This window comes from Poecile atricapillus, chromosome 15, assembly GCF_030490865.1.
Source record: "Poecile atricapillus isolate bPoeAtr1 chromosome 15, bPoeAtr1.hap1, whole genome shotgun sequence".
In the NCBI taxonomy this organism is placed as follows: Eukaryota; Metazoa; Chordata; class Aves; order Passeriformes; family Paridae; genus Poecile; species Poecile atricapillus.
Window position 1 is genome coordinate 3,519,503 of NC_081263.1, and position 15,498 is coordinate 3,535,000.

At 41.5% G+C, this 15,498-nt stretch overlaps 1 protein-coding gene across 4 annotated transcripts; it reads left to right on the forward strand.

Moving 5' to 3' along the window:
* Positions 1 to 2,863: 2,863 nt before the first annotated feature.
* Positions 2,864 to 13,369, forward strand: STX16 (syntaxin 16). 4 transcript variants are annotated; one of them, XM_058850570.1, is made up of 9 exons: positions 2,864 to 3,243; positions 5,539 to 5,550; positions 6,577 to 6,684; positions 7,624 to 7,764; positions 8,171 to 8,333; positions 9,267 to 9,358; positions 9,518 to 9,661; positions 10,172 to 10,252; positions 11,374 to 13,369. In XM_058850570.1, exons 1-9 carry the CDS (start codon positions 3,109 to 3,111, stop codon positions 11,476 to 11,478), a joined length of 981 nt encoding a protein of 326 aa, XP_058706553.1. In that variant the 5' UTR covers positions 2,864 to 3,108; the 3' UTR covers positions 11,479 to 13,369. The 4 variants fall into 4 exon arrangements, with proteins under 4 accessions (XP_058706553.1, XP_058706555.1, XP_058706554.1 ...); XM_058850572.1 differs by having other exon boundaries at positions 2,864 to 3,189; positions 5,506 to 5,550; XM_058850571.1 differs by lacking the exon at positions 5,539 to 5,550 and having other exon boundaries at positions 2,865 to 3,243.
* Positions 13,370 to 15,498: the final 2,129 nt, after the last annotated feature.

Here is a 15,498-nt window from a genome sequence, read left to right on the forward strand (position 1 = left end):
GGAAGATGTATTTAGGGATGTGTGCTGTCTTAGGAGGGGAAAATATGACCTGGGTTTTTTATGATCAGATCAAGTGCAACATTCCAATGTGGTTGTTTGCCCTTGCCATGCCTGTAGGGAGGACATACCAGGACCCAATTCCTCTGATGATTGAACATATTCTTCTCATTTCCAGCCTACATTTATTCATTACCAGGCAGCACAGGACTACCAGCTCTTATCTGTTATGAAAACCAACAACTTTACAAAGTCATCATGTTAGTCCAGCACTGTCCACCTTCAGTAAATAAATCCATGTTGCCTTGTCCATTTCTCTTTGCCACCATGTCTGCTATTATTCTTTCTTGCTAAATTTACCCCAAAGTCCTGTATTTTACTTGGATCAGACTTCGATAATTTTCCCTCTTTTTAAAACCTGAAGAATTTTTCCTATTCTCAAATTGTGTTGTGTTGTGTTGTTCATGCAGGGATGCTGTTACACAGACAGATATAAAGTGCTCTTGGATGTCTGAGTCAGAAATTGGAATATTCCAGCTGAAAGGTGTCTACAACGATCATTTAGCCCAAATCATTGTCGCATTATGACCTTGATGATTTGTTCCACTTGGATGAGGTAATTTCTGTCTCCATGCATTCATTTCCTCTGTGTACATTTCCACTACATATTATACATTCATTTGTGTCCTGCCTCTCCCCCTTTCATCACCTCTCCCCCTCCTCTCCTTCCTCTTCTGCTATGTATGCCTGAAGAACATTTTGCTATTTGTTTTAATTTCCTTTGTAAGATCTACCTTAGCTTTACTTCTGGCACATTTCCCTTTATGCCTACACTTCCTAACTTCTAAGATGTAGTTTTCTTTGATTAATCCTTTTTTCCATTCCTTCCACTCCCTCTGCTTATTCCTGACATCCCCTTTGAAGTGGTTATTCACCAAGTCTGGACCTATTCCTTGCAGAGTTTTATCCCTCTGTGTTCAAGTCCCAAATACTTTTTATAGCCCCTGCGTAAATTCCAAGCCTGCCCAACATCCAAAACTTTATAAGTTGGCAAAAATCAGAAAGCAAAATACGTTAATTGCTGCTGTGTACCAACTTCCAGAGCACTGGGCTTCCTACTGGGTTCATGTTCTCCGTCCAAATGAGATATTCCAAAAAGTTTTTTCTAAAAGATCATGGCAAGACCACCGATGGCAGGAGAAATTTCTCTTGACCTCCAGCCACAGCAGCAGTGCCAAGAGAAGGCAGAAAGGTCATTAGCTGTTCTCATAGTATAAGAATTGTTACAGTAGATTAAAAATTAGCATGAAGAAATGAAGCACATACATATATTTTTAAAGCCTTTGTCAGGCAGCCAAAGTGAAAGCAGATTTCACCAGACCACGAAGAATGAAATGAGTGTATTAGGCCTTGTATGGCTCGAGCTTATTTCCTTGCTAAATTCCAAGTTTCAGGTCTCTCCCACTGAGGCAGAAGGGCTGCTCAAGAAAACTCCCCAAATATCTTATAATAGCAGAGGGAATTTTTTCCCCCTATTTTTCACAGTACAGGTTTTCCAAGGCGGTTAAATAAAACGAGATAACATTTCCAGAAAACGTGGTTGTGATTATAGTCCCTGTTCCTACCACATGTGTAAATATTGCTTGGTTTGGGAGGGTGTTTTGAGGGTTTAACGAGGGAGTCTCCCGATGATCCGTGGGCAGCAGCTCCCCTGGGCAGTCACTGCTGTTTCCATGGGGGATTTGTCAGATGTCCCTTCGAATAAAGGCATGGGATGCACTGGAGGGAGCCCAAGCCTCATGTGACATCTACCCCACACAGAGCAGCTGGGAAAAGTCTTTTTAGTCACCGTGTTGAAAAGTCTTTTCTGAAAAGCCAAGCCCCATATTGTCATTTTAAATGGCTTGTTCACTTTCAGGGAACATCCTGGTGTTCGAATGGTTGGGATCAGAAAAAAAAAAAAAAAAAAGCCAAGTGTATTTGTTTGGAAAAGAGAAAATTGACTGGAAGCAAAGGAAATGGCAAGGAAGGCGTGGGAGAGACTCAGAGGAAAAAAACCAAATGGGATGTGAGCATGGATGTGGGGATGGATGAAGGGTTGGACTGGGGATAGACCTGGGGATGGACATGGGGATGGACGTGGGGCTGGTCAAGGAATGGATGTGGGGACAGACTGAAGAAGAACATGAAGATGGACATAAGGATGGACTGGGGATGGACACGGACATGTGAATGGACTAAGAATGGATACGGACATGGCCATGGACGTGTGGATGGCCATGGACATGGGGATTGTTGTGTGGATGACCATGGACAAGGGGACTGTTGTGTGGATGGCCATGGCCATGGGTATGGGGATGGCTGTGTGGATGGCCATGGACATGGGGATGGCCGTGTGGATGGCCATGGGCAAGGGGACTGTCGTGTGGATGACCATGGACATGGGGATTGTTGTGTGGATGGCCATGGACAAGGGGACTGTCGTGTGGATGGCCATGGCCATGGGGATGGCCGTGTGGATGGCCATGGACAAGGGGACTGTCGTGTGGATGACCCTGGCCATGGCCATGGCCGTGTGGATGACCATGGACAAGGGGACTGTCGTGTGGATGACCCTGGCCATGGCCATGGCCGTGTGGATGACCCTGGCCATGGGGATGGCCGTGTGGATGGCCATGGCCATGGGGATGGCCGTGTGGATGGCCATGGCCATGGGGATGGCCGTGTGGATGACCATGGCCATGGGGATGGCCGTGTGGATGACCCTGGCCATGGCCATGGCCGTGTTCGCTCCTGCCCCGGCCGCCGGAGGAGCGGAACTCCGTTGTCGCGGCCGCGGTCCCGGGCGGAGCGGCGCGGGCGGGCGGCCGGAAGGCGGCGGGCGCTGCACAACGCGGAAGTGCCGGTCGGGCCGGGGCGATGGCGGCGCCCGGCGGCCGCGGGGGCCCGGGCTGGGGGGTCCCGGTCCCGCCCAGGGGCGTCCCGGCCCCGGCCCTCTGAGGGGTCCCGCTCACGGCCCTCGCACGGGTCTCCGCCCCGACCCTCTGAGGGGCGGCCGCCGCGTCTGCCGCGGGCCCCGGGCTGGGCTCGGGCCCGGCGGGGCGGGGGGCCATGGCCACCCGGCGTCTCACGGACGCGTTCTTGTTGTTGCGGAACAACGCGGTGCAGAGCCGGCAGCTGCTGGCCGAGCAAGTGAGTAGTTTCGGCTCCTCCAGCCCTCTGAATTCACGTAGCATGGCTGCTGCGGTGAGTCTCCTCCCTTCATCCTTCTGTACTCGCCGCGCCCCGGGCTGCCGGGCGGCCGCGCCTGCCCTGCCCCGGCCTCTCACCCGCCCCGGTTCTCCCTTCCTCTCAACCCTCTCCTCAAAACCCCCCTCCCCCGACCTTCCTTCCTCTGCCCCTCCTTCCCCACCCTGTGGATTCCTCTTTTCCCACTGCTTCACGTTAAAGGAATAGAAGAGATCTGTGTGTGCTGCTCGCATCTCTGTTCGCTTCGGGCATAATAAATCAGTTACTGTTCTAACAGCTTCGTGCTAGCATTGACAGGAGGTTTTTGATGCCTCCTTACCTCCAAAATGAAATAAATTCATAAAGCAGAACTCTTCTATTCACCTCACTGTGGGAACTGTTAATTACACTGGTACAGTTTATTCCCATTGATTCAATTTCTCCATAACTTGCTCTGATGTTCATTGCACTTTTTGTTTATCCCTAAATACAAATACATCTGTGAGAGAGAGTTAGATTCTAGTGTAGCTCCACAGAAACTACCAAAAGTTACTGTTTCAGAGGCAGTTTCTGTAACTTTTTCTAGGTTTTGAGCTAGTCAGGCTGTGATGTGTTGCTTGGCAGCTCAGCTCTGCTCAGGTTTTCACACTTTCTGTTTAAACTCATCATTTATTTGTCATAGCCACCAGTAAATATTTGCTGGCAGTCTCATCACTCTAAATAGCTTTACATTAATGCATTTTTGTTAGGAAAAGCAGCGCTTCCTGTTGCTGTCAATGGTCTTTGTTCATTGCTAACTTTATTACACCTGTGCCTAATAAGCTGTGTATTAAATTGCATTTTCAGAACAGGAAATGTCAATAGTAATTTGTATTTTACATGTGTACTTTGGCTCTGCATTTATGGCATACATGCACTTGTTCATTATTTTTATGTCACTTCTGTAGATCCTTGGGTTTTTTAAAATACCAGCTAGAAAAGGTAGTGATGTTTTGAACTCACTACTGCTGAGCAATGAAACTGCACTTTACTCAGCAGCCAATGCAGTAACATTTAGCGTCTGCATCAAATATTTATTTGCAGTGTTTGTTAACATTAATTGAAGGGTTTTGCTGGGCTGCTCACTCGGATGCAGTGGAGGCTCTCAGTGACTGGAAATTGTCCATCTGTGCAGTGGGTGAAAGGAGTCATTTTTGGCCCTGGTGGGAATCTCAGAGTCCCAGAGTCTCTACAAGTGAGCTGTTTCAGCAAGAAGTGTGAAGTTTCAGTGTGAGCTGTCTGCCTCTCATGGCTTTAGGTGCCTGTTGCTGTCAGAGCTGCAGATTTCCCTTGGGTGGTGTCCCCAGGCAGAGCTGCTGTGTGCCAGCAGGGCAGGGTGGCAAATTCCAGCCTGCAGTACTTCGGCTTCCCTTAGTTCATCTCCAGCTTTCTCCTTCAGAAATCCTTTGCTGTGAGAATTCCCTGTCAAGAGTTGCCTTCCTAAAGTCAGACAATCAAAGCAGCATCTTTACAGTAGAGTCCTGTTCCAAAAGCTTGGGGAATCTCATAAGAGGTCATCAGCTGATGCTGCTTTGTTAAACCACAAAGATTTTGTCCAATTTTAGGTCTGACTTTGTTAATCTTAGAGTGAAATATCCTTTTGCTCACACATCCCCTCCCCAGTGCAAGGACTGATGAACAGGGAAGGTGCAGATTCGTGTCCTTGTGTATTTTTTTAGATCCCTGCAGGGTTAATGTTCCCTGGAAGCAGAGCACAGCTCAAGTGTGTACAGAAGTGACTGAACATTTGCTTTTGCATTTTGTCTTTTGCTGTCTGTTTGATGCTGTAAGAATTGGGGTGCTTGTCCTACAAAAGCTTCTCTGTAGCCCCTCCAATCATAGTCAACCCCAGTGGATGCTGAGTGCTGCAGTCAGACTGCCCTTGCTGTCATTCTTCACTGTATTCTACTGCAGCTTTTCTGCCTGACATTTCAGTATTTAGAAACTTCACCGTGCAATTACTTTGTAAAACAAACCAAGCTCTGCACTTGATCTCTTATGTTCTTGCTGTTTACCAAGGAACTGAAATATTTCTTTTAAGAGTTGGTACATTAGGCAAAATGCTGACTTAAAATGCAATATCATGATGTATTTATTGATTAACCATGTCTTAAAAGCCAGTTTGTTTGTTCTTGGTAAACTATCATGCTTTAAAAATAAATCAGTATTTTCTCAACTGACCATGCCCTATATCTGTCCTATGTCTCTTTTTTCCCTTTTATCTTTTGCTGTCTCTAACTGGATGGGGCTGATGGGATCCACAAATCACTTCAGGAGCTGGATGAGGTATTGTTTTTCACATTTTATTCTACCATGCTGCATGAAGTCTGCGTCACTGAGCTAAAATATTCTTTCTTTATTCTACTAGCTTATAAAATTTCATTGTATAGGATGAAGTGTCTTTGCACAGTAGGATAGGCTGCATAGAGAAATCAAGCATTTTATGATATTATATTGTGAATAGATAAATGTATGAACCAGTCTGACTCATTGTGCACACGTGGGGTAGAGTGACTTTGCACAGTGAAGCCATTAACTATTCTTCATGCTGTGCATAAATTATGCAAACTTTATTGATCAGGAAATAAAATAAGGGATACAGAAATTGCTTTCAAGAAAGAGTCACTCAGGAAGGATGGGGGATTGTTTTTTAAAAAGGGATGGGGTAGGGAACCACAAAACTTTCCAGGCCTGATAAAGAAAAATTACAAATTTGGAAGAAACTAGGAAGGGAAGTGTTTGTATGAAAGCTTTCCCAAGTAATTAGTTAATGTTGTAAGTGGTATCATTGATGATCATCTCTAGTACTGCCTTGGCTATTAGTGTTTAGCACAATTTAATTATCACTAACTAAGTAATTTAACCACTTGAGTTACATGTCACTTTGCAAAAATGTTTGTTCTTCACAATAACATTGTTTGAGAACAAGCAGTTATAATTAATGTTTTTTCTGAGATTTTCCCAAATGCAGTTTTCAAACATGCCAGACCCAATATGAACTGTGCTGCAACACTGGCTGTGAATTGTCTGATAGAAATGTACCAATACGAGAGCTACTTGAATTCTCACTGCAATACCATCTTTCCTCCTGGAAAATTTGCTAAGAATTGATTCTAAGAGTAACTCTGAGCTTTCAGATGCTGCAGGAGCCTAACCCAGAGGGCCAAACCAGGAGACGAGATGTTTGATCACGAGCTAACACATCTCTGAGGTTAATTTCTACGGGAAGGCATACATGCACTTTTTCTGATGCTCAGGGATGTGGATCTAATTAGAATCAAGCTGATTTGCTGTTTTTTTTCCCCTCTGCAGCTGGCTGATGATCGCATGGCCCTGGTGTCGGGGATAAGCCTGGATCCCGAGGCAGCCATCGGAGTGACCAAGCGGTTGCCTCCCAAATGGGTTGATGGGGCAGACGAAGTGAGTGCTCGGCTCTGGTACATCCAGCACACAGCTCCTTCCCATGGAGGGATTTGTTACTGCTGTCACTCACATTCTCTCAGTTTTGTGGCAGAAATAGTATTGGAAGAAAGATTCCAATAAGAATTCTAGTTTGAATTCTAAGTAATTTTTTAGTAAGAATTTTATTTGAAGCTGGTGAGGAGTCCAGTTGAATAGACCCTAAAATGGTGAGGATGAGCAGTTCAGTGTTTGAAAACAGGAAACATTAGTGTCTTCTAGAAGGAGAATGTTCCTACCTCTGCCATCTGGATGCCTTGCAAGTTATGAAAATATTTGGACAAACACAAGGGAATGATTCTGGAAGCATCCAATTAAAAACCTTTTCCAGTATTTGGAGTGTGAAGCTATTCTTGAGTTTCAGAAAACCTTTTTTCTTAAATGTACACTCAGAACACATGTTGGCTCATCAGTTTCTGTGGACAGAGCCCATTGTGCAGAAAGATGCTCTCCTTTTTACTGCTATCATACTCATCCTTACAGATTTATTTTTAATTACTTGGTTGAAAGCATGGCATTTAACTTCTACTGCTGAGTTGAAGCTATTCAGTATCTGACAAAGTTGAAGGTGTGACCTGAATTTTCATTTATTTTTTTGGAAGTTGGCTAAATCTTCTTGCTGTGATGCTGTATAATTATAAAAATATTATTCCAGTTTTATGAAGCATATTTGAAAGCAGCAGTCTTGTCTAAGATTAACAAGCAGGTTTAAAAAAGTAGCAAACTCAAAGTCTTATATTAAGAGTATTCAGTTTCTTAGTCAGCTTTTTATGTGGCTTTTAATAATATTTGGTCTGCCTTTTATGTTACAGATTTCTCTCAGTGATTTCTGTCTAACATTTGTCAGAACACTTTTCCCTGAAGCATGAATTTAATTCCCTTTCTTCCTTTCTGTTTTAGATTCAGTATGATATTGCCAGGGTTAAACAGAAGATGAAAGAATTAGCCAGTCTTCATGATAAACATCTGAACAGACCCACACTGGATGACAGCAGTGAAGAGGAACGGGCAATAGAAATAACAACACAGGAGATCACACAGGTACAGAGTGCTTTGGGTCCTAAACCTCCAGTCTGGCACATCTTTAATGCATTAGGATGAGGCAGAGGCTTGCTCTGAGCAAAGGATTTATTTTGTGGTCAGTGCTGGAGCAAGCCAGAAGTCCTGGGCTCTGCTCTGAACTTCCCAATGAGTCACTTAAATTTCCCTGTTGTTTCCCTTACCTGTTTGATTTTCTACTTGGAACAGGATTGCGAGATTAATCAAATCAAATTTACAGTTATCTCAGAGAAATCTGAATCTGCAGATGTCTATTCTGAGGAAAATTTAAAAATCACTTTAAAAAATGTAGAAATCAAAATATAGTCTTCAGTGTGGCACTTTTGCCACGTGCTGTTTAAGGTGTATGCTGCTGTACGTTTTTCCACTAATGGAATTGTTTTCTCAGTTATTCCACAGATGTCAGAGAGCAGTCCAGGTGTTGCAGAGCAGGTCACGTACTTGTACAGAACAAGAAGCACGTGTTCTCAGGAATGTAGTGTCTTCCTTAGCACAGTCCCTTCAGGATCTCTCCACCAACTTTAGGCATGCACAGTCTGACTATCTCAAACGTAAGCATAAGAGATGTAACAGTAATGCATGGTTCCCTTCTGTGGAAAGCACTCACTGAGGTGTGCTTATTTTCATGGTCGGGAAAACTGAAGCACAGAAGGGTTAAGTGATGCACACAGGACTAATTAGAGGTTAGAATTGGACAGTTCCTGGTTCACAGCCCATGTTCAAACTGCTTTGTTCTATTTGTTTTTCTCGTTGATAAAGAAGAAGTGTCATAGTTGAGTGTATCAATGAAACAGTATTTCACTCATCCACATTTTTTATGCATTTTGCTTCTCAAATTGTGGTTTGCAAAGTTGCATCTGTTACTCTGGTGAAGCAGCCATGATACTGGTCTTCAGCCATGATACCTGCTGCAGATGGCAGGCTGGGATAGATAAAGCTTAAGAGCTAGTCTGTGATAAACTAAAATTCTGCATCCATAAACAGATTGGAAGTGGAACCATTTCTTTTTAAAAGTAAGATTTTGTTTGGTTCAGTTCTAAGCTGAGTCAGATTATTTTAATCTTGAAAGAAATGCACAAAAACTTTATTTTCAAATTTAAAGTTGATATTTCTTCCTCCTGTGGTATAAATGGCACAGGTGGAACTGAAGATCGCTGTTCAGACAAGGAGTGTTCCTAAGAGAATTTTTTACAAAATAGCCTGGGGTGATCACACTTCAAGGCTCTTAACTTTCCTAAATTTTTTAACTTCATGAAACATAAAAACTTAAAAATCACTGATTCAATCAGTCTTGCAAGTCTGGTTGATTTTTTTATGCTTTTGTTAAATAGTGAGCCTGATAGTTAAAATTTAAATATTGTGATTTATGCCATTTGCTGCCCAGATTTTTTTTTTTTTTGGTGCTTTTCTGTCTGGTGCTTCAGACCTTACCCTGATTATAGTGGGCTTAAATATCATGCTCAAACATAGTTTGTCTTTTACAGGTATGAAGAATAGAGAAGAAAGGTCCAAACACTTTTTTGACACCTCAGTCCCGCTGATGGATGATGGAGAGGATGATACCCTTTATGACAGAGTAAGTTAAAATAATATTGCACAAATTCAATATGAATTGCATTTTCTCTTCTCAGATAATAAATATCTGAGTTATGAAATCTTTTTATCCTTGTAATTATTTCTAATATTTTCATACTGTTAATATTAAGTTTAATGTGTAAATCTTGTATTTCAACAGGGTTTTACAGATGACCAGCTGGCATTGGTGGAGCAAAACACACTGATGGTGGAAGAGAGGGAACGAGAAATCCGTCAGATTGTGCAGTCAATCTCCGATCTCAATGAAATATTTAGGGACCTGGGAGCAATGATAGTAGAACAGGTACATTGACAGTGCAGAGTTAGTAAGAAATGGGACATTCCATGTAGTGTGAAGGCTTCCAGACTTGCTTTTCCTAATTTACTTCTTCATGCTCAGGTTTCCTCTGCTTTAAATATGGCACAGGTTGAGTTAATGAAGATAAGTGAATAATAATTCAACTGGTGATGTGTGTTAGACTTTAAAAAAATACAAATAGTGTAGAAAGCCAAAGTTCTCTTGGTTATTTTTCCCAGAGATTCAGTTTATGGTAAATGTGTCAGCCAAAAGCACCTGGTCTGGAATCAAGATGATTTTTAGGGATGTGATGTGAGATAGTGACAGAGCTGCTATTAGGAGCTGAGCAAGGGAGTTGTTTAATAAAGTCCCAACTAGTTCTGTAAGAGTTCATTGTTTACATAGTTCATGAGCTGTTCGCTGAGTGCAGTTAATTACTCTGCTGCTTATGATAACATTTTCTTTATGAGGTTCATTTAGGTTCAATTTGGTGCTTGTTTTCTCCATTTTATTTAGGGAACAGTTCTAGATAGAATTGACTATAATATTGAACAGTCATGTATGAAAACTGAAGAGGGCCTAAAACAACTGCATAAGGTAAGCTGATGGAACAGTTAACCCATTTTGCATATCTAATAAGCTTTTATAATTAAATAGCTATTAAGTTATTCAGTCAGTTTTCAATTGGACATTGCCCCTTTTAGAAATTCCTTCTGTACAGTATGAAATGTCTGGCTGTACTGTAGGAGGAGCTCTTCATATAACTTCTGTTAATGTCATGCTTGATGCCTCGAGTTAATTTCTTAAATGACTTTCTGGGCATCCAACCAATGTGCTTTGATATTTATACTGCTGACCTGGTGGGACCTGTCTGCAATTCCTTCTCTGTTTGAAAAGCCAGGCACTTGGGAATAGGGCTGGTTATTGGGTACCTCACTGCAGATTTTAGTTTGAAAACATTATCTCAATCATGTGAGCAGAAAGAATAATTATTAATGTTTTCCCTTACCATCTAACATTAGATGTCAGGTCCAACCTCTTGCTTTAATGTGAACCTTTTGCTATGAACACCTGAAAAGTTGTAAAAACAATGATCTCAGCAGATCAGAGTTTTGTGGTCATTTTGTTTTGGTTTTATTTTGAAGGCTTATTAATTAAAAACAAAATGCAAGCTTTGTTTTGTTTAGCTTCTATTAGTAGACTTTCATTTGGCTTTTGGAGAGTTTTCTCTATGTTGTGTGCTATTAATTCCCCTGGGAAAAGGAGGAGAGGAATGACAAAATATGGTTAGAAGAAAGAAGGAATGAAGCAGAAAACTTGAGAACCAACTCAAAAATAAAGCTTTCAGTTCTAATTGAAATTAAATGAAAATGCACAGCTGACCAGGTACAACAAATGTGCCTATTAAGAAAGGAAGTTTGTTGTGAATTTTAATGTCCTTCAAATATGATACAGGAATCTTATCTCAGCAAACTGAGTCTTTAACACGGGTGGATGTGACTTCAGTGCACATTTACTGGAGCTGGAGCTTCTGGTGTAGATCAGAGCTGGGAATTGTGTGGGAACTGTGTGGGAATTGCCTGCAGTATGCATTGTATGAGATGTCAGGTTACCAAAGAGCAGTTTGAAATACATGGACTTCACTTATACTAAAGAAGAGTCTGTACTTCAGCCTTGCAGAAATCTGATTATTAACTCTTTCCTCTCTCTTTTTATAGGCAGAGCAATATCAAAAGAAGAATCGGAAGATGCTCGTTATTTTAATTTTGTTTGTTATAGTAATTGTCCTTATTGTTGTTCTTATTGGTGTAAAGTTACACTAGGTTTCGCTTCATTTTCTCATTTTTGGAGTTTCTGTGAACTTTTTTCCCAATGTGAATGGATGGACCTGCACTCCAGAAAGCTGCCTTTGAATGTACGAGCCCTTGTGGTGCAACGTCTGTGCAATGTTTCCGTAGAATTCTTCAAAGTACAAGTTTGGTGATCTGTGAGGTGTTTGTAAGGATTATATGGAAAATGTCAGGAAATTTGATGCTCCCACACAAAAAAAAATTTGGCGTTCTATGCAGAGTTATTTTGAAACACAGTATTTAAGAATAATTAAAAATTGAAGTTTACCAGTGACTACAGTAATTAGTGTGTTACTGTTAACAAAATGTGTTGTCTTCTATATTCTTATGTCATAATTGTTATAGGCTTCAAATTTAAACCATGTTACTGAGTCAATGCGACTGGATATCAAAAATTGATCTTGATGTAAAATTTGTTGAGATGCAAAATTGTTTGATTGAATGCCCTTTCTTCCAGACTCAAAAAGTCCAAAGAACTGGATAGACAGCTAAAAAGGAAAGCTTTTAGCAACCAGAACGTAATCCAACCCCTGTGATCTTAATTTAGATACTGCACCATTACTAAGAATCAGAGGTACTTGATCTTGTAAATAACAAGATGTAATCACTGGCATAATTTAACACATTTAGTTAATTAAAAAAAATTCTGAGCTTGAGTAATCATGGGAATAATTTTCCTTCATTGGGATGATCATATATTTTTCTCAGGCATTATTTTTTTAGTTTAAAGTACAGACATTACATTAAAGCAGTGAAGTTAACCTGAAAAAAAATGGAGTAGAAACTCAAAAAGAGAATCTCTCTGTCCTGCTGCAGTGGGTCTTGGATGTTTCAAACTGTGGCTGCTGTAAAAGTTGTTTATTTTACAATGCATTTGTCCATATGGGTTATGTTTTTTGTATAAGAAGGCTTCACTACAGTAAATATTATATCCATTTTCCCTGACAGAAAATTCTCTTTCAAATGTCAGCCTGGGGAGAGGACGTGTTCGTGGTCTTTCACTGACCATGAGAGATGTCATGCAAGTGACATTTTACAAGGCCTTCAGTGGAGAATTTGGGGTTTTCATTGCTCTTTTCAGTGGAAAACTTTGCTGCAGGCTGTACAACAGAAATTAAGGCAACATAAAAGTAATAGAATACTTTTAATTTAATTCAGGCCTGAAGTGGTGTGCAATTGTAGAGGCCTTGTCTTAATGTTTTTAATACTGATTTTTTTATATGTTTGGGGTTTTTTTTCCCAAAGGGACTGTAACTTCCTTCATTTTTTGACTGATACAAGTGCTCCCCATAGACCTGCAGAGATGTTCTGCTCCAAGCTCCAGAAGTGCAGTTTCAAAACACTATGATATTGAAGTTGCATCTGTCGCCTGCCCCGAATTTCTTGACTCTGTGCTAAAGAGGACTTGAGATGTGGCTTTAAACTGACCATTTTCAGGGATGGACCTGAAAGCAAAGACTGCAAAAACATGAAAGCCTTGGCTTTTTGTGGGGCTTATGAAAAGCTTTGTACCACTCTTGTTACCTCTAGAGAAAGGGGATGTTGAACCACCAAAACTGCCAGTTCAAACTCTTCATTGAATTCATGGAGTAAATTGGTGAAAGGAAGAATGAGGCTTGTGTTGTGTGTGCAGCTCCCCTGTTCTGGTGATAGATCTTTCAATGATCGTGAGTAAAACTACTGTCTCCCTCGTGCTGTCTGCATCACTGGGTGTGAAGCAGCAAATTGCTATAATTTAATATACTGTACTTGCAACTTTCTCTTTAACATGAGATCGTGTTATTTATTTCTGTCTTGACAGGTGCTTTTGACATTTTATCATGGCAGATGGTTTCAAAGAAGTAATAAAACACATCCAACCTAATTGGGCAATTACTCTTTTTTTTTTTAATTTAAATTATAAACTGAAACATACTTCTGTGATGTTAACACATTTCTGTTCTTCATAATAAATGAAAGTGGCAGTGGCATGAAATACCTTTTTTTAAAAAAAGTAACTTTCTGTAGCACAATGTATTTTGCATTGTCAAGAGATATTTCCCATGAGTGCCCACTGTCTACCTTTTTTCAACCCAAATTCTGTACAAGGGAATGCATTTTTAATAAGGTTAAACTCAGATGTCAAGTGTCATATGTGACTTGAGCTGGAATTTATTGAAGCTTGATTCTGTAGATGAAGAAAGCTCAGGACAGGCTGGATTCTAAATCCTTGCTGGTGTGTGGCTTATTTTGAGTCAGTCTGAATAATGTCAGCAGTTCAATCAAACCTGATGCTGTGCTTTGTGGGAGTATCCCCACAAAAGGGGATCTGTCTGTGCCTTTGGGCAATGAAAGCCCAGAAAAGCCACAGCAGCTGCTGCCTCCTCAGGTATTCCAGGAGCTGCCAGAGCCTCCTGCCTTCGCTTCTGCCCAGCCCTGGAAATCTCTGTGTGCTGCTGCAGGCAAAGCTGGGACCTTCTCATCCTGGGGCTTCTTCCTGGGTGCTGGATTCTTCTCAGCCTGTGTGGAAGCTCAAATTCCTTGCTAAAGAGCAGAACATTGCTCAGAACGGCATTGCTAAAGCATCTCCCAAGGGTTTGTGTCTCCTCACCTGGTGGGAGTGGCCTGTAAAGCTGTTGGCTTGTTCACAGTTTCTCCACTGAAATGCATGGGAGCGTGCAAAAAATGAGCTGCAACTTGTTAACAGAAATTAATTAGATGCTGAAAGGACAGTATTAAAAGCACTGTAATAACAAATTATTTTTACTGAAAGTTTTCTCTAGAAACTGAAAAGTAATGTGGAAGAATTGGGTTTTCGCTTGCTGATTTTTGGAATGTGCTAAAAATTGGGATATCTATACTTAATGCTGTGTTCACTGCCTAGATTGCATTGATTTAAGGTTTACTTTCATGAATCACAGCACCGAAGAGTCTTAACTCTTTTGTTTAAGTGTTTGGAAACCTGCAAACTTTAAATTCTTGGATAGGTGACAGTGAAACTGATTTTGTTGGAAAAAAATGTGCTACTATTTAAAAAAACCCAAACCAAACAACCACCTTAAACAAAACTCATTAAAACAGTGAATTCATTATAATTTTGCATATTAATTATGGTGGATTGTGTAAGATCATATTTTACTGGCTTAATTCCGTGAATACTTGTAGAGGATCAATAACTGGAAGATGGGTCCTTGCTGCAGCTTCTGGTGGAGCTCAGACAAATAGAAATGTTTGCAACTGCTGGCGGTGGGACGTTCACAGGGAGTTTCTGTAGATAAAATTGATTTCCTCAGTCCATTCCCTTCACACGGACCCTCCTCTGCTGCCCTTAACTGCAACAAAAGGATTGTGGGTTAGGTGAGTGTTTCCTGCTGTTTTATTTGCTTTTCAGATGCCGTGGATTCAGGGAATGTGCTGGTTTTGGACGCTTCGAGCAGCAGGAACAGCAGATTTTGAACTCGACGATTGGGAGCTTACTGCCTGGAGGAATCTTTGGAATCTCAATCCTGAAGTGATTGCTGTGTGTCCTCTCACTCCCACGCTGCTCTTATGTATTGGGATAACAGTGGACCCCTGAGCAGTATTTTCTGTGGCTCAGTAAAGAGACTCGTTAAAGTTGGAGCCTGTATATTGAGTTACTGTCCCATCTGTGAGGATGCACGACTGACCTCTGCAACAGATGTTCCTACAACTTTTACTTTCAATAAAGTTTCTGTGATGTCCCTTCAAAGACCTTACTCTAAGGAAGTGTTTTTTTCTGGAATTTAGCCTGGGTTTTGGTTTTTTTTTGTTTTTCTTTTTAGGTGTATTTCCATTATATGCATCAGAATTCACTCTTCCCGCGTAGGTGGAAGATTGCACAGACCTTCCCTGCTTTCCTGGCTGCAGCTCAATGAGCATCAGCTTCTCCATGGAGTGGTCACAGCACCAAACCTGTCTGAGCTCCAGGAGCGTTCGGACAGCGCTCCCAGGGACGGGCTGGCATTGTCGGGGTGTCTGTGCAGGGCAGGAGTT